Genomic DNA, 25,201 nt, shown 5'->3' with positions numbered 1-25,201 from the left:
GTGTAGGTTTGTCATACACAGAGAGTAGAAATTTGGTGTTAGCAAAATATAATTTTTCACATTAAAGTTTTTAGTTAATATTTCACTGGTTTGTTACTTCATTAGTAAATTGGTTTCAATACATAAGGAGCTTAAAAACATAGTTTAATGCTTTATATTTATAGCATTATCATTCAGATTATTGAAATCAACACATGGAATCCATGATTATTAAGTTTTAAATATATATAACTGAAGTTTGAGAAACATTGATTTAGATTAGATGTGAAAAACAGCTTGGCATGTCAATCCAATGTATAATGTGTGAAAGTTGAAAAACACCTATGCAATATCAGTATAACTTCTAATGGCTATATGTTCCCTTGCACTGACATATTACAATTTACCTAACCATTCCCTTAAATTTAGGTTGTTTTCTAATTTTTCATATTATTACAAATAATACTATAATAAATAAATTGAAGCAGTGAACTCTTTCCTTCTTTTTTGAATTACTTCCTTGGAATACAATGAAATTCCTGGGAAAAACTGGCATCTAAAATTGAAAAACTTTATACTTCCACAAGCATCCAGAGTATACCAATATCATTATTACAGACCCAGCACCATGTGTTACCATTATTTTTTGTTAACTCTGGGACATGTGCATTCCTTGCATCTTACCCTTTTGTGAATCACCGATGTGCACAGTTACCCTTTTTAGGCCAAAGATTAAACTTAGTATAGACTTTTAATCAGATATATTTTCTTTGCTCTTCAAATATAAACATGTGTCCACTGAAAGTGATTCTCAGGGATATATTTGTAGATAAGAAGATCAGTGGGGACCAAGAGCAATTTCTATATTGTTTATACATGAAGATTGGACTCAGGTTAGCCCATTTTGGTGATAGTCTGATCAAAGGGAGTCATCTGCCTCTGATTTCCCCCCACTACTATATGCACAGTGCTATTTCCTGAAATTTTCTTGAATTTTCTAATATACCTACATCCTTTAGTTTGAACAAACAGGAGCTATTTTATAATCCTGCTTTCTACTTCTAATATTAAGGAACGAGTATCACAAAACATCATTAAGAACACAACTAATAATCATAATATAATGGAATGACTAATCATCTTTTTGCACTTTTCTAGGCAATCATATATAAACCAAAGCTGATAAATAAAAAAGACAGCATACTCTTTCATGGCATTCAAATATATTTTGCAGTATAAAATATATACAAATATGGGACTTCCTTAAGGTCCAGCGGTTAAGACTCAGTGCTTCCACTGCAGGGGGCACGGGTTCAATCCCTGGTGGGCAACTAAGATCCCACATGCCGCACACACACACACACGGCCAAAAAATAAATAAATAAATAAACAATGCAATAAACAATGCAAAACAAACACATAAAGAAAAAGCTACTTGCTTAGATGTTTCAATTGCTAAAAGATACACTTTAACAGAATATATCAGATTAATATTTCTACCTAACTCCTGCTCCAGCTACCCAGGATATATTGTAGCATTAAACAAGGCAAGTTAATAAGGCAACTGAATTATAATTAAATAAGGCAATTTCCTTACAATTCTCACTAAGATTTTTAAAATAATTTATTTGACAGGGAGTCTTATTATTCTTTAATTGCTGTTATTTTTACATGATAAAGTTGCCTAGTCTTTCTCTTTGAACTTCTGATGGAGAAAGATCTAGGGATTAAATGAAATGAATATTAAAGTTCATTGTAGGTGACAGCCAGCCTCCAAGATGGTTCATAACGGTCCCTGCCTCCTGGTATTAACACCCTGTGTAGCCACTTCCCATGTTGTGCCACGATTAGTCTGCATGACCAACAGAATATGGCAGAGTGATGTCCTATCATTTCAGATATTAGGTTATTAAAGATAGCTGGCTTCCACTATGACACATTCACTCCAGTCTCTCTTGGATCATTCACTCTAAAGGAAGCCAGCAACCAAGCTGTGAGCAGCCCTCTGCAGAAGTCCATGTGATGAGAAACTAAGGCCTTCTAGGCCAACAGCCAGCAAGGAACTGAGGCTTCTTGCAAAAGCCACATGAAGTGAACTAAGTAAAAATGATCCAGGCCAGTCAAGCCTTCAGATGACTGTAGCCCCAACCAACTACTGACTCAACCTCACAAGAAACCCTTAGCTAGAAGCACACAGATAAGCCACTCTGGATTCCTGACCCTCAGAAATTGTGAGAGATAATGTTTGTTGTTTTAAGCTATTAAGTTTTGGGTTGATCTGTTATACAGCAATGACTAATGCATCACATAGTCAAGAAAGCAATCCTTTTAGAAGGTCTCTATTTTAAATAATGCTGTATACGAAACACACTTTCACTCTAAAAAGCAAGAAATTTCTAGAACTAGTCTATTAGCACTGAAATAAATTCTGTGAGTGTGCTATTAAATTTCTAACAATGAATCCTAATGAAATTTTAGAAGAGTACATGGCAACTTAAAATATTCTCTAACGGGCACTTCCTGACTTAACAAGAAGTCATCTATACCCCTGGCATCCACACCAGATTCTCTAATACTATTTTACACTAAAGGGAATCAAAGCTCCAGAGAGAAAAGGCTAATTGCAAATCTTTCATTGGAATATACAAGGTGAGTCTGCTCTTCCTGTTGAGCCAGAAAACAAAACACTTTCAAAGATTAATGAAGATGTGTCAAAAGAACTCGGGAGCCAGTCTGAAAGCACTCCTATCGACCAATGCTGTAAAAATTTAAGCAAGAAAAAGAATAATGATGGTAATGTATTTTAGCCCTATTGAATCAATGAAAATCTCTAAGTACAGAAAGATGCTTAAAAAGGAGAACACCAGAAAATGCTTTTTATCACTGTGTGAGACAGCTATTAAAACAATCTCTTAAAAGAAATTGGTAATTAAAGTGAAATTAAGCATTTGTCCTAACTTTCTAATAGTAACTGAATTTAAAGGTAACCAAAGAACCTGGTTAATAAAGGAAGATTTTACTTTTGAAGAATGAAGCTAATGAAAATAGAAAACCCTAATTTTATAAACCCTAAATTAGGCAAAGGCTGTCAACTAGAGTTATAACCCTTGGGTATATTGTTAATGGTGAAAAGGACGTTCATTTGATGCCCCAGAACACCACACAGATTGTTTTATAGTCATAAGAGGAAAACATAATTATTCAATGGAGAGATCAGACTGTCATCCTTCAAACCAGCAATTTCAGCTTCACTAGGGTTAGGCCAACTAAATACCCTGTAACTTGTAAAGTCACAGAACATGAAAACTACATCATCAACAATATATTCTAACCAAAATTGTTTATCTTGAATCCATCAAGCCTTTAGAGGTATCTTCCAGATTACATAAATACAGAAGACAGAGAGAAAAGTTAAATAACACCACAGGGAAGCAACAGGAGAAATCCAGACATTGGGACATTCTGTAGGACGACTGACTTGGTCCCTTCAACAAGCCAACTGTCATTAAAAAAAAGGGACTGGGCTTCCCTGGTGGCGCAGTGGTTGAGAGTCCGCCTGCCGATGCAGGGGACATGGGTTCGTGCCCCGGTCCGGGAAGATCCCACATGCCACGGAGTAGCTAGGCACGTGAGCCACGGCCGCTGAGCCTGCGCGTCCGGAGCCTGTGCTCCGCAATGGGAGAGGCCACAACAGTGAGAGGACCACTTACCGCAAAAAAAAAAAAAAAAAAAAAAAGGGACTATGTTAGATTTAAAGAGAGTTAAGGAATGTAACAACCAGATGCAATATGTAGTCCTGGATTAAATACTGGTTTGGATAAACCAGTTATAGAGGGTATTTTGGGGTCAACACAGGAAATTCTAATATGGGCTGGGTATTAGAAAAGATAAAAAAGTTACTGAAATAGAAAGGCAGAGGCTTCTAAATAAGGAAAGCAGCATATAAAACAGTATGTGCAATATATCTCATCTTGTTTAAAAAATATATACATATATATACATACATATACCACAAATACATACATGTATACACACACGTATTCACAACAGAAAAAGGTCCAAAAGAATATGCACCAAGATATAAACAATGCTGAGTGATTTCCAGGTGGTGGGAATGTGAACTTATTATTTTATTTTTGCTGGTTTCAAGTTTTTTATGATGTACATATGTTGCTTTTATAATAATAAAGTTTGGTTCATCCCTGTACTCCCTTTATGAGTTAAGAAGAAATATACTGATAACTCATAAAGCTGGACAGCCATACTTTAAAACTTCTAAGGAAGATTTTTAAAATCGTTTACTTCAAACTATTGCCAGCATGTGACCCTAAACAAAGCCCAGTAAGAGATATAGCCCTAAATCTGAAACTCAGTGTCTTTGAAGTACCATATTTTTCATTTGGCAGTTGCAAAAGAAAACATATAACAGAAGAAAGGTCTCATTTTCTAAAATTTAATCACGTTAAGTGTTATGAGGGGAAAGTGCTATGGAGAGGAAGCACTTTCAAAAGCCAAAAAAGGATCATTCAAAAAATAAATTTTTGACACTGACCAATGCCAAGAAAATTTTAGCTCTCCATTTCAAAGAAGTCCCATCCCCTACTCTCTTTGTACTCACTATTAAAGAACTGAGGCTCCTTTAATCACCAAAAGGAATGGATTTATTATTCAAAGCACACTGTCATAGATTAATATAGTGGTTAACTTAAAACTGATATATCTGATGCCTCTTCCTTCTTTTCATGAAGCTATGTCATCAATTTTAAATAAGTGAGGAAAGACATGTATGCCAATGTTGCTATGGTTGAAAATAGAGAGATAGAGGTGGGTGTATTATTTTTCAACTGTTGCATGACAAATGACCACAAATGTAGTGGCTTAAAATAACACAGATTCATTGGCTCACAAACCCAGCACAGTATGGCTGGATTCTCTGTTCAGGGTCTCCTTAAGCTAAAATCAAAGCATCAACTGGGGCTTGTAGAGTTTTTACAAGCTCACTGGTTGTTGGCAGAATTCATTTCCTCCTAACTTCAATCCAGCAACAAGGCACCAAAGCCTTCTCATGCTTCAAATATCTCTGACTTCCCTTCTGTACCAGCTGCACAAAGCTGCTCACTTTTAGGGGCTCATACGGTTAGATCAGGCCCACCAGCTAACCTTCCTACTTAAGGTCAACTATGCCGTATAACCGGGGTCCCCGACCCCCGGGCCACGGACCAGTACTGGTCCACGGCCTGTTAGGAACTGGGCTGCACGGCAAGAGTTGAGCGGCGGGCGAGCGAGCGATGCTTCATCTGCCCCTTGCATTACTGCCTGACCCATCCACCCCACTTCCGTGGAAAAACTGTCTTCAAGGAAACCTGTCCCTGGTGTCAAAAAGGTTGGGGACTGCTGCCGTACAACACAACATAATCACAGGGATGAAATCTCATCATATTCACAGGCAGGAATCAGGGCATGGAAGGTTTGGAGGGGGGAGCCATTTTTAGAACTCTACCACAGTCACAAAAAATTGTAAAACTTAATTAAAAACATCTTTCTTACCTGTTAATAATGAACCATGCAACAGTTAGCATTCCTGCTAGCCAAGTTCCACTCATAAGCCAACTTGTAACAAATAAAGCAGTGACATATATTCCTTGCAATCCAAAAACAATGCCAATATAGAAATATACTGGCTCAATAATCTCCTAATTGGGAAAAAAAAGAGAGAAGGAGATAATAGGATGACAATATATAATTTTGAGGATTCATAAATATGTGAGAAAATAAATATTAAAGTCAAAAGAAACACATACATTGCTACCAGTTGCTTGATATAAAACGCTGGCAATAAGTTCTGGATATAGAGACATTTGCTGCACTGCATTTATAGTCTTCAGAGATACAGTTTTGTTATTGTGTGTCAGTTCGTATACACCTAAAGCCAGAAAAATTTTTCTCCAGATTATTTATTCTTTTACAAGAATTGAACATGTTATTCAGAGGTCATTAAATACTTTATTATCAAGAAGGATCTCAAAATATAATACTCTGTGCCTCATTTTTCCAATTTTTAAATTAACTACAAGAAAGACCAATACCTATATTCTGAGACAAATCTCCACATTCAAGGGCTCCCACATATAAGAACAATGTTTTATTTTAGGAAAATATTGTTACTAAATATACAAATGTAGTTATCATACCTCTTTCAAATGAAGGTGCCTTTAACATATCCTTATAATAAGAATAATAAATGGCACTATCACCCTGAAATGTAATTTCCCGTTCAAGCTCCTAAAAGAAAATGAAATGATTATTTAAATACCAGTGTCTTAAATTTCAACTGCAATCTTTTTCTCTCCTCATATTCCAAATTAATGCTATTTATTTATCCTTTTATTCAAAGACATGTTTGAATTTTCCTTTAACCACTAGTGGCCACATTAATAAGATTAAACTTTTCAATAATCTGACAATCACTTTAATGAAATACTTAAGGTTTAAACTAGATGGTAACTCGTAAGTTATTTGCCTATTATACATAAGAAAAATCTGGAAGGAAAACCCAAAGTAGTACCATAAGGAGAACAAGAACAGTATAGCAGGAAGTAAAAAATGATGGTTGAGGTGTCAGAAGTCCATAATAAAAATGTAAGTTTAAAAAGAAAGTATTATTTTTCTATTGCTATTCCACTTCCCTAGGTATCCAGAACAGCAAGCCCTTAATTAGGGCTTTCCAAGAGCAGCAGATAACTAACCAGTTCTTTTCAAATGAACTCCTAGAAATGTAAGTGAATCTTAAAATTCCTAAAATTAGGCTGTACAGAACCAAGAATATAGGTAGTCAAAAACACTGAAACCTGTGCTTTTCATGCTGAATCAAACTTTCATAAATCTATAATCTTTTAAAATGAAACATGTTTATTTTCATGCATAATTTTATCAATTAATACAAAAGATTTCAGAGCAGTTTCCCCAAAGTTTGATCAACAGAACTTCCTAAGGTATTAATGGGTGTTACCTAAAAAGAGTTAAATAAGCTATGTAAAGGCTGGATTCGAGAAAATTAAATTAGTTTTTTCATTGCAACTTTTCAGTTTCACTATTCATTATGCACTGAGAATCTCTATAAAGTCTTTCCTAGATTTATTTGACCAGTGAACCCTTTTTTTCTTCTCATCTAGAGCTTATTAGTCTAAATAAATTTCTTCAAAATTATTTTTTATGAATGGGTACTGATTTTTCTAAGATGTGATTTCAAAGATGTGATTAAGCACTCTTAATCAGTGCTTCTCAAAGTTAATGTTCATATAAAACTTCTAGAGATCTTATTCAAACATAGGTTCTGATTCTAAAGTGTGGCCTGAGAAGCTGCAATTCTGAACAAGCTCCCAGATGATGCCAATGCTCCTGGCTCATCACAATGCTCTTCATGAATGTCTTCTAGATTTTTAAACCTTATTGTTCTCAATTCTGCCTATATAACAGAATCACATGGAAAGATTTTGTGCAATATTGACCCCAGACACTCGCCCCACCCCACCTAAGAATCTGTGAGGGAAGTTATTTTTTAAATCATCCCAGATTTTTCTATTGTACATCCAGTGTTGAGAACAACTAATACTTAATCTTCATAACATTTTCAAGGAAATAGGCTATACAAAATCCTTGGTCAAATCAATACAGGTGAGTAATTATTCAGTTAAATGTTTTGGTGGTGTTAGATAAATCAATGGCTTAAAAACATTTAGTCAGCTTGACTACTCGCTCAAAAATAAGAACAACAACAAAAAAGAGTTTGGGTTAAAACAAAAATAAAAAAACTTTAGAGTCAAGTGGTAACACCACGAACTTTGCCAATGTATATTACAGGTATACCTGATTGCGAAGGTAAGTCTGAAAACAAACTTATTCAAAGGCCAAACAAATTATGAATATAACTATAGTGAGTAGAGTCTGTGATTAACATGATTTAAAACCAAACATTAAACATACTAATATAAGGCAACATTTTTAAATACTGTTATGTCTGCTAATCATTTTCAGCACTTCAAAACATTCTAATCTAAAAATTAAAATATTTTGATGCTGAAACTGCCACAGACTGTTTCTTAAATGTAAACTACCAAAACTATGAAAAAGCTGACTAAACTTCATAACATTTCACTGTCATCAAAAGTCCCGATAAATCAATTGCATGAAGGAAAGCCCCCTCATAATTTCTGTTCTACCACCTTGAAATACATGCTATTAAATTTTTCAAGGTTGATACTGTGACTCAAGACAGCTTCTATACCATTTTGTTCCTACTGGCTTACAGCATAACATTAAGCACTTCTCGGGCTTCCCTGGTGGCACAGTGGTTGAGAGACCGCCTGCCGATGCAGGGGACATGGGTTCATGCCCCGGTCCGGAAGGATCCCACACGCCTCGCAGCGGCTGGGCCCGTGAACCATGGCTGCTGAGCCTGCGCGTCCGGAGCCTGTGCTCCAAAACGAGAGAGGCCACGGCAATGAGAGGCCTGAGTACCAACCAAAAAAAAAGCACGTGTCATACTTATCATGCATGTTTTGGCTCCCTGGAAAACATATTATTTAAATTAACATTAAATATTAAAACAAACGTTCATATGCTCAAAATTCTTTCTTCTTACCTGCCTGTTGGAAAACCAGAATTTCCGTTCATGGTACGCTGATAAATAGAGAGCATACATCATACCACTAGTAACTGCTGCAAGACAGCCAACGAATATCTTTGCAAAGCGCTGAAATAATATATCTGAAAAACCATATTAAAAGTAATCAGTTGTGGATGATATTTATATTTATGGACTTCTATTAAAAAGAAAAAAGTAATCAAAGGTTGTATGTATCCTTGATATGATGTGACAAAAATGGCATTCTAACTGTGGTCTTCCTCCCCAAAACCCATAATCCCAGTCTAATCATTAGAAAAACAGCAGACAAATTCCAAGGGAGGGGCATCCTACAATATATCTGACCAGTACTCCTCAAAACTGTCAAGGTCATCAAAAACAAGGAAAGTCTGAGAAACTGTCACAGCCAACAGAAGTCTAAGGAGACATGATAACTGTATGTAATGTGGTATCCTGGATGTGATCCTGGAACAGAAAAGGACATTAGATAAACACTAAGGAAATATGAATAAAGTATGGACTTTAGTTAAAAATAATGTATCAATATTAGTTCATTAATTGTAACAAATGTACCATACTAATATAAAATGTCAATAATAGGGAAAATTCTGTGGGGCGGGGCATGTAAAATGGGAACTCTGTACTATACTGTCTGCTCACTTCTTCTATAAATTTAAAATTAAAGTCTATTAATTTAAAAAAGGAATAAAAGGAACATACTACCGAATATCTAGAGAAAAAAAAATAACAGGTTCATTCAGAATTACTATTGTTATTTTTTTCCTTATCAAGAAATGTTTTTATTGAGGAATAATTTACATACTATAAATTACATACAGCTCTTTAAATTGTACAATTCAATGACTTTTCATGATTATGTATTTAAAACGTCATATACAACATCATATACGAAGTATTCACATTATATATATGTAAATAATTTTTAAAAATTATTTATTTATTTTTTGGTTGTGTTGGGTCTTCGTTGCAGCACGCAGGCTTTCTCTAATTGCGGCGAGCAGGGGCTACTCTTTGTTGCCGTGTGCGGGCTTCTCACTGCGGTGGCTTCTCTTGTTGTGGAGCATGGGCTCTAGGCGCGTGGGCTTCAGTAGTTGTGGCACACGGGCTCTAGAGCGCAGGGTCAGTAGTTGTGGCGCACAGGCTTAGTTGCTCCACAGCATGTGGGATCTTCCCAGACCAGGACTTGAACCCGTGTCCCCTGCATTGGCGGGCGGATTCTTAACCACTGCGCCCCCAGGGAAGCCCCTATGTAAATACTTTTTGATGAAAACATAAAACACATTTGAATTTTGAACACACAGGATGGTTTAGTCCTGTTATAGCTATTTACTATAATTTAGTATAATAATAACAAATACTATATGATTTCACTTATATGTGGAATCTAAAAAACAAAACAAATGAACAAACATAACAAAACAGAAACAGTGTCATAGATACAGAGAACAAACAGGTGGTTGCCAAAGAGCAGAGAGGTGAGGGGAGGAGAGAAATAGGTGAGGGAGATTAAGAGGTACAAACTTCCAGTTGCAAAATAAATGAATCACAGGTATGAAATGTACAGTGTGAGGAATATAGTCAATAATTATAGTGACAGATGACAACCTGACTTACGGTGGTGATCATTTTGAAATCTACAGAAATAGCAAATCACTATGTTGTGTAACAGGAACTAACATAGTATTGTAGCTCAATTATACCTCAAAAACAAACAAACTCATAGAGAAAAAGATCAGACTTGTGGTTACCAGAGATGAGAGGTGGGGGAGAGGGAACTGAATGAAGGCAGTCAAAATGTACAAACTTCCAGCTGTAAGATAAATAAGTACTAAGGATATAATATACAACATGATAAATATAATTAACACTGCTATATGTTACATATGAAAATTGTTAAGAAAGTAAAATCTTAAAAGAGTTCTCATCACAAGGAAAAAAATGTTTTTCTATTTCTTTAATTTTGCATCTATACGAGGTGTTCACTAAACTTTTGTGATAATCATTTCATGATGTATGCAAGTCAAATCATTATGCTTATACAGTGCTGTATGTCAACTATATCTCAATAAAACTATAGGGGAAAAAAAAGATTCAGTAAATTAAGCCCAGGCCTAAAGGCTCAAAGCCCAGTGTTACATTATTAAATGACTGAGAGGTTTATAAAAACAAACTGGTTGACTTATTAACTTAGCTATTTTCAAAACATTATTCAATAAATATTAATTTGTATAGTATACTAGAAACATTAAATAGAATAACTAGCTAGATATCACTAAATTAATAAGAATTATATTCAAAGTGCTTGAAAGACACTACCCAATAAATCAAACATTAGAATCAGGGAATTCCCTGGAAGTCCAGTGGTTAGGACTCTGTGCTTTCACTGCCAAGGGTGCGGATTCAATCCCTGGTCAGGGAACTAAGATCCCACAAGCCTTCGGTGCAGCCAAAATAAAAGATAAGTAAATAAACAAAATAAAAATTTAAAAAAATAATCAGCATGACACAATTGCTTTAAAATTACTGCTTTCCAACTGAAAAAGGATTAATCTCCAAAATATACAAGCAGCTCATGCAGCTCAATATCAAAAAAACAAACAACCCAATCCAAAAATGGGCAGAAGACCTAAACAGACATTTCTCCAAAGAAGATATACAGATTGCCAACAAACACATTAAAGGATGCTCAACATCACCAATCATTAGAGAAATGAAAATCAAAACTACAATGAGGTATCACCTCACACGTGTCACAATGGCCATCATCAAAAAAAATCTACAAACAGTAAATGCTGGAGAGGGTGTGGAGAAAAGGGAACCCTCCTGCACTGCTGGTGGGAATGTAAATTGATACAATCACTATGGAAAACAGTATGGAGGTTCCTTAAAAAACTAAAAATAGAACTACCATATGACCCAGCAATCCCAGTACTGGGCATATACCCTGAGAAAACCATAATTCAAAAGAGACATGTACCACAATGTTCATTGCAGCTCCATTTACAATAGCCAAGACATGGGAGCAACCTAAGTGTCCACTGACAGATGAATGGATAAAGAAGATGTGGCACATATATACAGTGGAATATTACTCAGCCATAAAAAGAAATGAAATTGAGTTATTTGTAGTGAGGTGGATGGACCTAGAAACTGTCATACAGAGTGAAGTAAGTCACAAAGAGTAAATCAAATACTGTATGCTAACACATATATATGAAATCTAAAAAAAAAAAATGGTTCTGAAGAACCCAGGGGCAGGACAGGAATAAAGATGCAGATGTAGAGAATGGACTTGAGGACATGGGGAGGGGGAAAGGTAAGCTAGGATGAAGTGAGAGAGTGGCATGGACATATATACACTACCAAGTGTAAAACAGATAGCTAGTGGGAAGCAGCTGCATAGCACAGGGAGATCAGCTCAGTGCTTCGTGACCACCTAGAGGGGTGGGATAGGGAGAGTGGGAGGGAGACGCAAGAGAGAGGGGATATGGGGATATATGTGTACATATAGCTGATTCACTTTGTTATACAGCAGAAACTAACACAACATTGTAAAGCAATTATACTCCAATAAAGATGTTAAATAAATAAATAAATAAAATAAAATCACTGCTTCCAATAGTACATGTAAAGCATTTGGCCTGGCACATAGTAAGAGATCAGTAAATACTATCAATAGGTATTATTATTGGGCTACAGAAGCATACTTGCAAAAATATATGACAGATGGGCTTCCCTGGTGGCGCAGTGGTTGAGAGTCCGCCTGCCGATGTAGGGAACACGGGTTTGTGCCCCGGTCCAGGAAGATCCCACATGCGGCGGAGCGTCTGGGCCCGTGAGCCATGGCCGCTGAGCCTGCGCGTCCGGAGCCTGTGCTCCGCAACGAGAGAGGCCACAACAGTGAGAGGCCCGCGTACCGCAAAAAAAAAAAAAAAAAAAAAAAGAGACAGTTAATTAAAGCAATGTTGACACAATGTAAACTATAAACAGACTAATAAAAAAACTTACCTACCATGGCAATTTGGTAAAAGTGCTACAAAGTTTCTAAATATGTATCTTTTTCTGTTTTTTTTTTAAATTAAGTCTTCGACAATGACAAATTAATCCTAATTATCAAGGGCTATTACAAAAAATATATTCAACCAAATCTTATATATAAATGCTTTACCTTAGTGCTATTTTGTTTATGGAAGATTTTGTAAAGAGTCAAAGCTGGAATCAAGCTATCAGTGTTTGGTATAAGTGTATGTATTTTAGAGAAAATAAAGAGCTCTGGGCCCTGGAAACTATTTATTAAAACATTATCACGGGGGCTTCCCTGGTGGCGCAGTGGTTGAGAGTCCGCCTGCCGATGCAGGGGACACGGGTTCGTGCCCCGGTCCGGGAAGATCCCACATGCCGCGGAGCGGCTGAGCCTGCGCGTCCAGAGCCTGCGCGTCCGGAGCCTGTGCTCCAAAACGGGAGAGGCCACAGCAGTGAGAGGCCCACATACCGCAAAAAAAAAAAAAATTATCACGGGGGACTTCCCTGGTGGCACAGTGGTTAAGAACCCGTCTGCCAATGCAGGGGACATGGGTTCGATCCCTGGTCTGGGAAGATCCCACATGCTGCGGAGCAACTAAGCCTGCATGCCATGACTACTGAGCCCGCGAGCCGCAACTACTAAAGCCCGCGCACCTAGAGCCCGTGCTCCTCAACAAGAGAAGCCACCACAATGAGACGCTCATGCACCACAACGAAGTATAGCCCCCATTCGCCGCAACTAGAGAAAGCCCGCGTGTAGCAACGAAGATCCAATGCAGCCAAAAATAAATAAATAAATAATAAGTAAATTTATATTAAAAAATTATCATGGGCCTGGTGGCCTAGTGGTTAGGATTCCAGGCTTTCACTTCCATGGCTCAACCAGCATTCAATCCCCGGTCGGGGAACTGAGATCCGGCAAGCCACACGGCCAAAAGAAAAAAAAATTGTAGGATTCAATTTCACAAAAAGTAAAAAAAAGAAAGGAAAAAGTATAAATACATTGAAAAAAATATAAGCAGTACTTGCCAAAATTTTAAGAATAGTTATTATCTACTGGAATTATGCATATATTTTTATTATACTTATCTCTATTTTCACATTTTCTACCCTAAAAATATATTTTTGTAATCAGGGGAAAATACTATTTTATAGGAGCTATCTCTAAATTGTTTAAATACCTTCCTTATACTGTATTTTCCAAAACGTTTTAAATGATTACTCTCATTAGTCAGCTTTGCTGTAGTAAAAAAGTGACCCCCATATTACCAGTGGCTTACAGAACATATATTTAATTCTCATTCACGTTACTGTGGTTTTGGGGTCAGCAGTCACTCTCCACTCAATTCCAGACTTCAGATTAGCTGTGGCTCTTCTTGTATCTTCAGAATTCCAGAATGGAATCAGTCCCTATTTGGGACATGCTGTTCTCATTACAAAGGAAAAGAGCAGCAGAACAGACAAAAACATACAATGCCTCTTATAATTTCTGGTCAGAACTAGTACACTGCTACTTCCACTCACATTCCATTGGCCCTGGAAAGTCACATGGATAAACCTGACAACGGGGTAGGGAAGTATACTCCACTTCAGAGAGGCAATCCAAATCACATGGTAACGGGAAGGAATGTATAATCCAGTTTCAGGGCAGGGAGAGAACATCTGGGAACAATAGAAGGATCCACCAGGATTTGCCCCATTAGTCACAAATGTCTACTTCCCTCCCAAAGGCAAAACACACTCACTCCTTCTCAAGAAAGATACCCTTAGAGCAGCTTACTCAGCCTGCTTTCTGCATGTAGAAAGTTAGGGACTCATACATCATTTTAAGACATGAATAGTTGTGTCCTTAATCTAGGCTGGCAGTTCTTTTGACAGTATGTCTCTCTCAAAGCTTAGCCAGCAATTCTCCTAGGTTTTTACCTAAGAGAAATAAAAATAGATGTCCACAAAAAGATTCGTCCAAGTATTCACAGCAGCCTTATTCATAATAGCAGAATACTGGAAATTACTCAAATGTCCAATAGGGAAAGCAAGAACACTTACAGCAAGAAGAATCAATCTCAAAATGATTATATTTTTAAAGGATAACATATTGAGCTAAGTGAAAGAACCCAGGCACAAGGACATATATGTTGTATGACTCCATTTATATGAAATTCTAGAACATGCAAAGTTAATCAATATTGAAAAATATCAGAAGAGTGGTTGTTTTGGGGGGTACAGGGAAAATCTCCTGGAAAGGGACACTAAAGAACTTTCCGGGATAAGGGAATGTTATGTATCTTAGTTGTAGTCAAGTACCCAAACTCATTTAATTAAATACCTATGATTCTGTGCATTTTTTTTTAATCAGGGCTTTCTTTTCTATTTATTTATTTATTTATTTATTTATTTATGGCTGCGTTGGGTCTTCATTGCTGCACACAAGCTTTCTCTAGTGGTGGCAAGCAGGGGCTACTCTTTGTTGTGGTGCACGGGCTTCTCATTGCGGTGGCTTCTCTTGTTGTGAAGCACAGGCTCTAGGCGTGCAGGGTTCAGTAGTTGTGGCACACGGGCTCAGTAGTTGTGACTCATGGGCTCTAGAGCACAGGCTCAGTAGCTGTGGCGCATGGGCTTGGCTGCTCCGCGGCATGTGGTATCTTCCCGGACCAGGGCTTGAACCCGTGTCCCCTGAATTGGCAGGCTGATTCTTAACCACTGCGCCACCAGGGAAGCCCTGATTCTGTGCATTTTATGATATGTTAGTTATACCTTAATTTTTAAAAATTAAATCATTCATTTTTGCAAAGAAAAGACAATTTTGTTGGCTTTTTACCTACTTGATTCCAGTCAACTCCATACTCCAATAACTATACCCACAATTCTTCTAGATAAGCCTCTCTTTAACTACAAGTATTTTGAGCTTATGAAGCTTTGTTTATTTGTCACATAAAGCCACACCCTTTGTTCTTTTTCCCTGAGTGCTTTATTCAACTGAAAGGAGTTAGTAGGAGCTACTTTAATCCATTCATACATTTTAACAAACTATGTGACAGTCATGCCCTTGATTTGGGCGTTGCCCTAAGGATTCATCTTAATCAGCCTTTGTTACTTAAAGTATTTCTCAATTTTATTGAATATTTTTTCCTAGTTAAAAAGACAAACAATACTAATTTCAACACTACAAGCCCCAGAAATTTTGGATTCCTATTTTCCTCTTCTTTCCTGACTACAAATGGGCCAATTCTGTTCTCATGTGTCTCTTTCCTGTAATCAAAAGTAGCTGATAGCTTCTGCTCCTCCCACCGCCGCCCTGAGTCACTGCCTGCACACCTCTGGCCGCCTGGCTCCCCCTGCTAGCCACTGATATTTGGCATTCATACAACATGGCAGACATCGACAACTTGTCTAGGGTAGTTAAAAGATGTGTGAATGCTCTCAAAAACCTTCAAGTTAAATGTGCACAGATAGAAGCCAAGTTCTATGAGGGAGTTCATGATCTTGAAAGAAGGTATGCTGTTCCCTATCAGCCTCTATTTGATATGCGATTTGAGATCATTATGCCATTTATGAGCCTATAGAAGAAGAATGTGAATGGAAACCAGATGAGGAAGATAAAATTTCGGGGGAGTTAAAATAAAAGGCCAAGATTGTAGATGAGAAAAAGGATGAAGAAAAAGAAGACCCCAAGGGAATTCCTGAATTTTGGCTGACCATGTTTAAGAATGTTGGTCAGTGACATGGTTCAGGAACGGGATGAACCTATTCTGAAGCACTTGAAAGATATTGAAGTGAAGTTCTCAGATGCTGGTCAGCCTATGAGTTTTGTCTTAGAACTTCACTTTGAACCCAATGAATATTTGACAAATGAAGGGCTGACAAAGACATATAGGATGAGGTCAGAACCAGATGATTCTGATCCTTTTTCTTTTGATGGACCAGAAATTATGGGTTGTACAGTGTGCCAGATAGATTGGAAAAAAGGGAAGAATGTCACTTTGAAAACCATTACGAAGAAACAGAAACACAAGGGATGTGGGACAATTCATACTGTGACCAAAAAAGTTTCTAATGACTCTTTCTTTAATGTTTTTGCCCCTCCTGAAGTTCCTGAGAGTGGAGATCTGGATGATGGCTGAAGCTATCCTTGCTGTGGACTTTGAAATTGGTCACTTTTTACGTGAGCATATAATCCCAAGATCAGTGTTATACTTTACTGGAGAAGCTATTGAAGATGATGATGATTATGATGAAGAGGGTGAAGAAGCAGATGAGGAAGGGGAAGAAGAAGGAGATGTGGAAAATAATCCAGACTATGACGCAAAGAAGGATCAAAACCCAGCAGAGTGCAAGCAGCAGTGAAGCAGGATATATGTGGCCTTGAGGATAACCTGCACTGGTCTATCTTCTGCTTCCCTGGAAAGGATGAATTTACATCATTTGACAAGCCTATTTCAAGTTTTTTGTTGTCTGTTTGTTTGCTCGTTTTTGTTTTTTGCAGTCTAAAATAAAAATGTCAAAAAAAAAAAAGCTGCTGATAATCAAGGTACTCTAGTAATATTCTGTTTGTGATCCTGTTACCTAAAATAATTTAAAAATTAGTATTAAAATTGCAACTATTCACAGGAAACAGTTTTATAAAATGTTTTGTCACGCAGATGGATTATTATTTTCCAGCTCCCAAAAAGTTTTCTTGCTGCTAACCTTTGAACTAGATCTGTAGGTGACTCACTGCCTTTATCTTATGTGAGCAAATTTATATAAATGGCCCCTGAACTCCCTATGGGAAAGAATCTATTTACGAAAGCTGTTCAGCTCCTAAGGATGGCATAGTCTCCAAAGCCACTTTCAGATATGGTTCAGAAGGATAACAGAAACGGAAGGACCTCCAGAGGATGAAGCCAAGGATGACAAAGAACAATGAACAGGGAAACTACTTCCAAGGAAAACAACTAGGGCCTAATCAAGAAACATTCCCCAGAGGAGGAAGACGTCATATTTACCTAGTAGGATTTCAAAATTGCTATGGACCAGTGGTTAATGCGTCTCTCACTCTTCCTCTTTCTGAATGGAAGCATTTATTTTGATATCATATCCTCATCCAAAAGTGTATAATGGGAGAGGGGGCATGTGCTTTGCTAAGAAAAGCCTGCTTACAAGGCAGGCTCTTGGCAGGCATCTGGGAACCTGGATTTCAAAAGGGTTCCCACCATTTTCTAATGAGTGGTTTACTGTGCCTAACTTATTTGTGCAAACAGTGTGGTTCATACCCACTGCTTTCCTTCTGGGAATCTAGAATTTTCCTATGCATTAAGCAGAGGCTACATGACCAGCCACCAGTAAAAACCCTGAGCAGAGTTGCTAATAAGCTTCCCAGATAGACAAACCTACAAATGTCACAATTTGATGCTGAAGGAATTATGTATGTCCTATGTGACTTGGAAGCTTCCGCCTAGTTTCTTGCAGTCTTTAGCCCATAGGTCCTTTCTCTTTGCTGATTTTCTTTTGTATTGTTCACTGTAATAAATTACAGCTGTGAATATGAATAAATTCTGAGACCTGTGACTCCTCCTAATCTCTGAACATGATGGTGTTCTTGGGGACCCCTGACACAGAGCAGATAACTTGTCTTTTTAATTCATAGGTCTCTGGATTGAATGAGTCATAGCTGACCCTGATGAAGATAACAAGACCTTGGGCTTCAAGACTGATGCCCTGACTGGATAACACTGGGTGTCTTCCTTGGGGTCGGGGAGGTACCAAGTATATTTTGTCTGAGGGAGACAAGTAAATGTTTATGACCAAAAGGCCAGAATGTGGTAGACTTATTCGTATTCCCAACTATTTTGTCCTTTCCTATAAAAAGATTTTTCATGCCTGCCTATTACCATGTGACTTGCCATGCTTCCCTGTAGTCAACTAAACTTCTCCATCCCACTGTCTAGATTGATTATATGACTTGGTTGGGCCAACAGAATGTGAGTACAAGTGACAGTGTGCCAGTTCAGCAGAAATTTTAAGAGGTACTGCATGACTCTGCCTGTTCTCCTGCTCTTTTTCTCTGCCACAAGAAAAACATATCCCAAATAGGGATTACGCCTTCATGACATGAAGCTACATCAGCCAACCTACAGCCACAACATGTAATGTTGATCAGAAATAAATGTTTTTTGTAAGCCAGTGAGACTTAGGAATTGTTCTACAGCAAAACCTAATGCAAGTTGACCAATATCACCACATACTTAAGATAAAATGTTTATACATTTGAAATATTAATGTAAAATATATTACCTAACATAACTATTTTTGTAATAGCATAAAAACTCCAAATCTCTCTAACTTACGTTTTGGAACTCTTTCAGGAATTGCGGTATTGTTGATTTTCTCTTCTTTGGCAGATTCTTTATTTTCTGAAGACTTTGGCTTTTTTCTTTGGCGCAGTTCTATAGTTGGTCCTTAAAATATTTGAAAAGTTATTGCAATGTATGTATCAAATTATTCTGTCTATATCTCAAACTGATTTACTTTTATTATACTTAGGTAAAAGTCCCATGAAGAACTATTTGTACCAAAGATAACTTTCTTCATAATTATTTTAGCACTCCCTGCAAAACTTTCCTTTCCTACAAACAAAAAGACAGTATAAGTTCTGCCTCCAACTCGTGCTTTCATAGTCCTACTGATAAACTGAGCTCTTCTCCTGAGATGATGCTATTTTCAAAATATCCCAAAATAAGTAAACTCTTTTCCAGAATGACTGGAGAACAAAGTGTTATTTAATAAATTAGCTTATTATTCTAGTTACCTGAGAGTATAACATGCATCATTCATGAGTTAACAATTTTTTTAAATAAAAATAAAATACATTGATCATAAAACTATACTTCATTTCTTTAAAATAAATTTTATTTACTTATTTATTTTTGTCTGCATTGGGTCTGCATTGCTGCACGTGGGTTTTCTCTAGTTGCGGTGAGCAGGGGCTACTCTCATTGCGATGGCTTCTTTTGTTGCAGAGCACAGGCTCTAGGTACGAGGGCTTCAGTAGTTGTAGCACACGGGCTCAGTAGTTGTGGCTCATGGGCTCTAGAGCGCAGCCTCAGCAGTTGTGGCTCACAGGCTTAATGCTCCGCAGCATGTGGGATCTTCCCGGACCAGGGCTCGAACCCATGTCCCCTGTATTGGCAGGCGGATTCTTAACAACTGCACCACCAGGGAAGTCCTATACTTCATTGTTTTAAATAATCCTGAAGGTTCTGGAGAATTTCACAGTATCATTCAACAGTCTTAGAGATTTAGGTATTGGAAAATAGGCTGAACCTATAAAAATCCCTATATTTGGGAAACTCTCAGAAATTTCCCCAAAATTAGAGTATCTACTCTTTCTATACCCAATTAAAAAAATGTAATGCAGAAAGTACCTTGAAATCAGTAAACTAAATTCCAAATTAAACAGGAATTTACGATATTCAACTTAACTACTTTTCCTCCCTAGGGTTAATTATGAGGTAGACTATGTCATGTAGATATAGGATACTATGATGGGCTGTCAAGGTTTCAGGTGGTACAAGAACTTATCTCCTTCTAATAGAAGCAGAGAAGAGTTTTTTCTTTTTTCTTAGTAATGGCTTAAGGCTAGGAAAAATGAGCCTAAAAAGAGGAGTTAAAAAAGGAGAAATGAATCAGCTACTGTCGCTGATGATCAGATGGCTGATTCTCTAACTTTACTGTGGAAAATGAGTAAAATGGATTTTAAAGTAGCTTCAAAGCAAATTCACGTTTGCTAAAATATCTTTAAACACTGACACACTGAGGGAAAAAATACTGTATATTTAGTGGATTCTGTCTGACTAGTTAATTTTTAACCATTTCTATACTATTTATCATTTATTTATAATCATGTTAAGTAGTAAAGTCAGTGAATACATTAGAAAATGACATTATTAGAAAAGCCATACCATGGATATTGAGTATTTTTGCATACAAATCTGGGACAACTAATAAATATTATTATATTCCTTTTTCATGATTTCCTTTTAATTTTCCCCCGCTATGGGTTAAAGCAAAAGTCAGAAGCATTCAACAAGAATGAAATTTATGTAAAGCCAAATGAAGTCTTCAAATGCAAGTTATTATTTTAAATTTTATTTAAAAAGAATACATGGAAAAAATATAACCACAAGACATATACTTAGTAGATACACGTGCATGATTAAACACATTAACAGTACTGGATTAAAAAATTTTAATTGGGTAATTTCAGAAATCAAGTTAACAAATCTACTGAGGAAGTTAACAAATTATGTGACCAATGGGTTAGACAGGGCTTTTTTTATTACAGTCTAAAAGCACACATTTAAGATAAAGATAATTTGGGAAGGAAGGGGATATTCACATAAAGTGTTCTTTACAAAAAGCTATTATTTTTCTTTTTAAAAAAATTCTCTATAAAATCAATCACTTTACAAGGATTTTAATAAAGTGTTCTCTGTGCACATAAATGGTTTTTTTGTTTGGTTTGGTTTTTGGTTTTGGCCGTACTGCGCAGCATGCAGGATCTTAGTCCCCTGACCAGGCATGGAACCTGTGCCCTCTGCAGTGGAAGCACAAAGTCTTAACCATTGGACCACCAGGGAATTTAACAAAAATTTTGCACAGAACCCCATTATTTATGAAGTATATAAATCTTAATCAGTCATCTCTCAGGAATCTATATTAGCAATGTTTATCATACAAATAAATAATCTGTAAAGGATCTATAATACTGTATTTTCTTTATTATTATTTTTTTGGCCGTGCTGCACAGCTTGTGGGATCTTAGTTCCCTGACCAGGGACTGAACCCGCAGAGTGAAAGCGTAGAGTCCTAACCACTGGACTGCCAGGGAATTCCAATACTGTATTTTCTTGATTTTAAGAAGCCTATATTTTAAGATACTATTTGATGTTTTTCAAGGGGAAAATTGGCACTACCATGTTAAATATGTGCACTGGTTTTAAGACATGGCAATTTCAGTGGCATTAAACTGTGGGAGCAAAAAGTACTACTTGGGAAATACAGTAAACTTTTTAACCAATCTCTTCAATCTTGTCCCTAAATTTTTTGCCTGTGACCATAAATCAAAACTGACTGGATGCAAACTTTACCTCATTTCCTTTATATTTATCTTTTAACTTCATAATTGATAAACAAAGCCCAGAATCTTTAGGTGGGTAAGTAACAAAGGCCAAAGCTGTGGACAAACTAGATTATTAATCCTGATAGGAAAGCTCTGGGATAGAATTCAGGTTTCCTTTTCACTATCTTATACTTTTAGCATTGTAAAGAAAAAGTCAAAGTAGTAAATCAACTATATTTCTATTAAAAAAAAAAAAAAAAAAGAGTGACTTCCCTAGTGGTACAGTGGTAAAGAATCCGCCTTCCAACGCAGGGGAAGCAGGTTCCATCCCTGATCGGGAAACTAGGATCCCACATGCCACGGGCAACTAAGCCTGCGCACCACAACTACTGAGCCCACGCACCCTGGAGCCTGTGCGACAACTAGAGAGAAAACCCACACGCCACAACTAGATAGAAGCCCGCACACTACAAAGAAAGATCCCACATGCCTCAACGAAGACCCCACGTGCCGCAATTAAGACCCAACAGCCAAAATAAAGGAAGAAAAAACAAAAGAATCTAACCATATCAAAAATAAAGAATAAAAGAAAAAGTCAAATAAATAAAAATGATAACATAGCCACAAAATAACCTGCTATTTCAGTCTCTGGCTCAGTGATCTTCACATAAGATAGTTAACAGGGCTACAAATAGGCTTGCAAATGTCCATCTAGACTATACATAGCAACTTCCAAGTGAATTATGAACATTACTCTGCTCAAGGCTATCACTTCCTTCTTTGCTCTAACATATCTTCCAGGAAACATAAATATAAATACCATGACCCTCTACAGCATCAAGAGAAGATGAGATTTCCCAAAGAGTATTTACTTAGAGAAAAGTGGGACAATGAAGAGGATCCAAGTGAATGTGAATGATAAGCAAAAAGCGATATAGAGAACATCCGGATACAAGTAAAATAGACTAGTCTAATTTTAACACAGTGAATACAAATAACATGCATTTTATTTATTTATTTATTTATTTATTTATTTATTGCGGTACGCAGGCCTCTCACTGTTGTGGCCTCTCCCGTTGCGGAGCACAGGCTCCGGACGCGCAGGCTCAGCGGCCATGGCTCACGGGCCCAGCCGCTTCGCGGCATGTGGGATCTTCCCGGACCGAGGCACGCACCCGTGTCCTCTGCATCGGCAGGCAGACTCTCAACCACTGCGCCACCAGGGAAGCCCAATAACATGCATTTTGAAAAACAGTATAGAGTGCCTAATAAATGGAAAGTACTCAGAAAAATGCATAGGACATAGACGTGTTTACTATAAATATCATTACTAGATTACAATAAATGAGAATTACTCACTCATTGTTGACTATTATATCCCAGTACCTAACACATTAGGCAGTCAAATATTTATGGAATTAAAAACTCTGTTGAATAAACTTTAACGAAACTGCAATCCATTAATTGTTCCAAGATGTATTTCATTGCTTTGGATTATCTGTAATTCTACAAACAAAAATCATTTTTCATTTTATATCACAGAATTAAATTTCACAAACGTGTATGGTTTGTGAAACCATAACTGGTTCTACATCATACCTACTTGGTTAGGTGTAACTATAACCTCTTAAAACAATTTCTCATTTGCATGATATATAATATTAAAGACTTTTAGTACTGCAGTATTAATTTTTTTATGCTTTAACTTAAGTGCTCATGGAAACATATAAGCTAGCTCATCAACCTACCCCTAGAGATTTGCAGTTAATCAGAAAAGGAAAAAGTATCAAAAAATGTATTACATATACTGCAACCAAAGATAAAACCAAGGCAACAAACAGAATTACATTCTTCCTTACCAACTACAAAGAGTTTTGGTTTTGAAGCTGTTTTTAGGTAGCGTGTCTTAAATTTAGATCAGTTTTAACACAGAAAACTTAAGGAAGACGAGGCAAATATGAAGCAAGAGGGAGCACAGGGACAGAGCAGCAAGACACAGAGCAGCAAACAATTCTTACAATTAATTTTTTTAAATTGCTTTCCACTGAATTCTTGAAGCTCCCTTCTTCCACTCTTGGTTCAGTAAGGCTTCAATCTAAACAGATCACATTCACAACTCCCCTCAATAAGGTAAAAAGTCATGTTTTCCAAAAGGATGAAAAATCTAACTGCTCAGTCAAGAGACACCATTATACCTATGCCTGAAAGTAGCATGCCTATCATGAAGATATCATGACACGAATGTTTCCTATAACATCTCTCACTAGCTAAGTTCCTCCCAACTCCGCATTTTTATCTCATACCTATCGATTTCTATGAATAATTTTCTTGGCATTGGCCCTGAAGGGGCATGAAAAGCTTTCTCCAGTCCACCCACTTTCACCCAGAAGTACTCCTGGCTTCCAGATGCCCCAAAAACCACTTACATCCCTTCTCCCTTTGCCATCTCGCCCTAACCTGTAACTGAACTTGACCTTCTTCAGTTTCTGCTTGCTCATCCCCTCCCAATCCACCTTATCACGTCTACCCGAAACCCTTGCCTCTGTTTGTCCCCTTGGCCTGCGGGTCCTCTCACCGGTGATGACTTTGTATCTGTCAGAATCCACAGATCTCTAAAGAGCGCACTCAGACTGAGGGGCATTTGGTTAAACAACTATCCCTCTCGAAAATGCATTCAGTACCTAAACCTACATCTTCTAAACCAAAGTATGTCCCCCACCCTCATCAGTCATCTGCTCACAGCCCTCCCTCTCCATCACTCCCCACACGGGTTTCTCTCTTCCTACACGATTCCCAACTTCAAGCTCCACTTTCGCTTCCCACTAGAGCCGACACAACTTCGGGCTATTTACTCCGCTCCTTCTGAATTTCTCCACACACCTCCCCCCGCCGCCCCGCTCTTTCCCGCCGGACCGCCGCGGCCGCCCGCAGCCCCGGCCTCCGGGGCCCTCGAGCCCCCGCCCCCTTTCCCGAGACCTCGGGCGACAGTAGGCGCGCTGGACCCCAGGGAGGTCACCTTCTTCCTCCGCCATCGTCCCCGCGGAGGCCGGGGCGCCCCTCCGGCTCCCGCGCGGCTCAGAGTCTCCCGCCCTCCGTGTTGCAGAACCCCTCTGCCTCCCCAGGCCCGCTCCCGGCCGCCGCGCCCCCACTTCCTGACCCGCCCCCCTCCGGTGTCGCGGCCAACCGCGTCCCCCCGGGCGGCCCTGGAACCAGAGTGCCGGGAGCGGAGGGCGGCCGGAGCGTTTGGCGGGAGCGCGTGGTCCTGCGCAGGCCGGAAGGCGGCTCTACGCGAAGTGGCACCGCCCACTGCTGGTGATCCGGGACCGCTCCCCCGGCGCCCCGCCCCCCACGGGAGGCGAGTGCGGGCGTCCAGCTGCCTCCCCTTTCCTCGCCCGTCCTCACAGTAAAGGTGGGCGCCCGAGCGGGCTTTCTGG

At 38.1% G+C, this 25,201-nt stretch overlaps 1 protein-coding gene and 1 pseudogene across 9 annotated transcripts in view; one reads left to right on the top strand and one right to left on the bottom strand.

The window, feature by feature from the left end:
• DPY19L4 (dpy-19 like 4) overlaps positions 1–24,910 on the bottom strand; it is a 62,336-nt gene extending 37,426 nt beyond the window's left edge. For 4 of the 9 annotated variants that reach the window (XR_009559577.1, XM_060287428.1, XM_030862908.2 and 1 more), the window contains exons 1-6: positions 24,784–24,910; positions 18,994–19,104; positions 8,621–8,745; positions 6,171–6,261; positions 5,781–5,902; positions 5,527–5,672 (exon numbers count right to left, since the gene is read on the bottom strand). Coding sequence is in view for 8 of the 9 variants with exons in the window: in XM_060287428.1 (XP_060143411.1) it covers positions 5,527–5,672; positions 5,781–5,902; positions 6,171–6,261; positions 8,621–8,745; positions 18,994–19,104; positions 24,784–24,799 (611 nt within the window). In the remaining variant the exon portion in view is untranslated. Of the gene's footprint in view, positions 1–5,526; positions 5,673–5,780; positions 5,903–6,170; positions 6,262–8,263; positions 8,339–8,620; positions 8,746–18,993; positions 19,105–19,562; positions 19,640–23,785; positions 23,863–24,783 lie in introns of those variants that run through there. The other 5 variants (XM_060287431.1, XM_060287432.1, XM_060287429.1 and 2 more) reach the window with 5 other exon arrangements.
• Positions 16,036–17,088, top strand: LOC132593753 (nucleosome assembly protein 1-like 1 pseudogene; annotated as a pseudogene).
• Positions 24,911–25,201: the final 291 nt, after the last annotated feature.

This window comes from Globicephala melas, chromosome 17 (assembly GCF_963455315.2).
Source record: "Globicephala melas chromosome 17, mGloMel1.2, whole genome shotgun sequence".
Classification (NCBI taxonomy): Eukaryota; Metazoa; Chordata; class Mammalia; order Artiodactyla; family Delphinidae; genus Globicephala; species Globicephala melas.
This window is presented reverse-complemented; position numbering and strand designations above follow the sequence as displayed.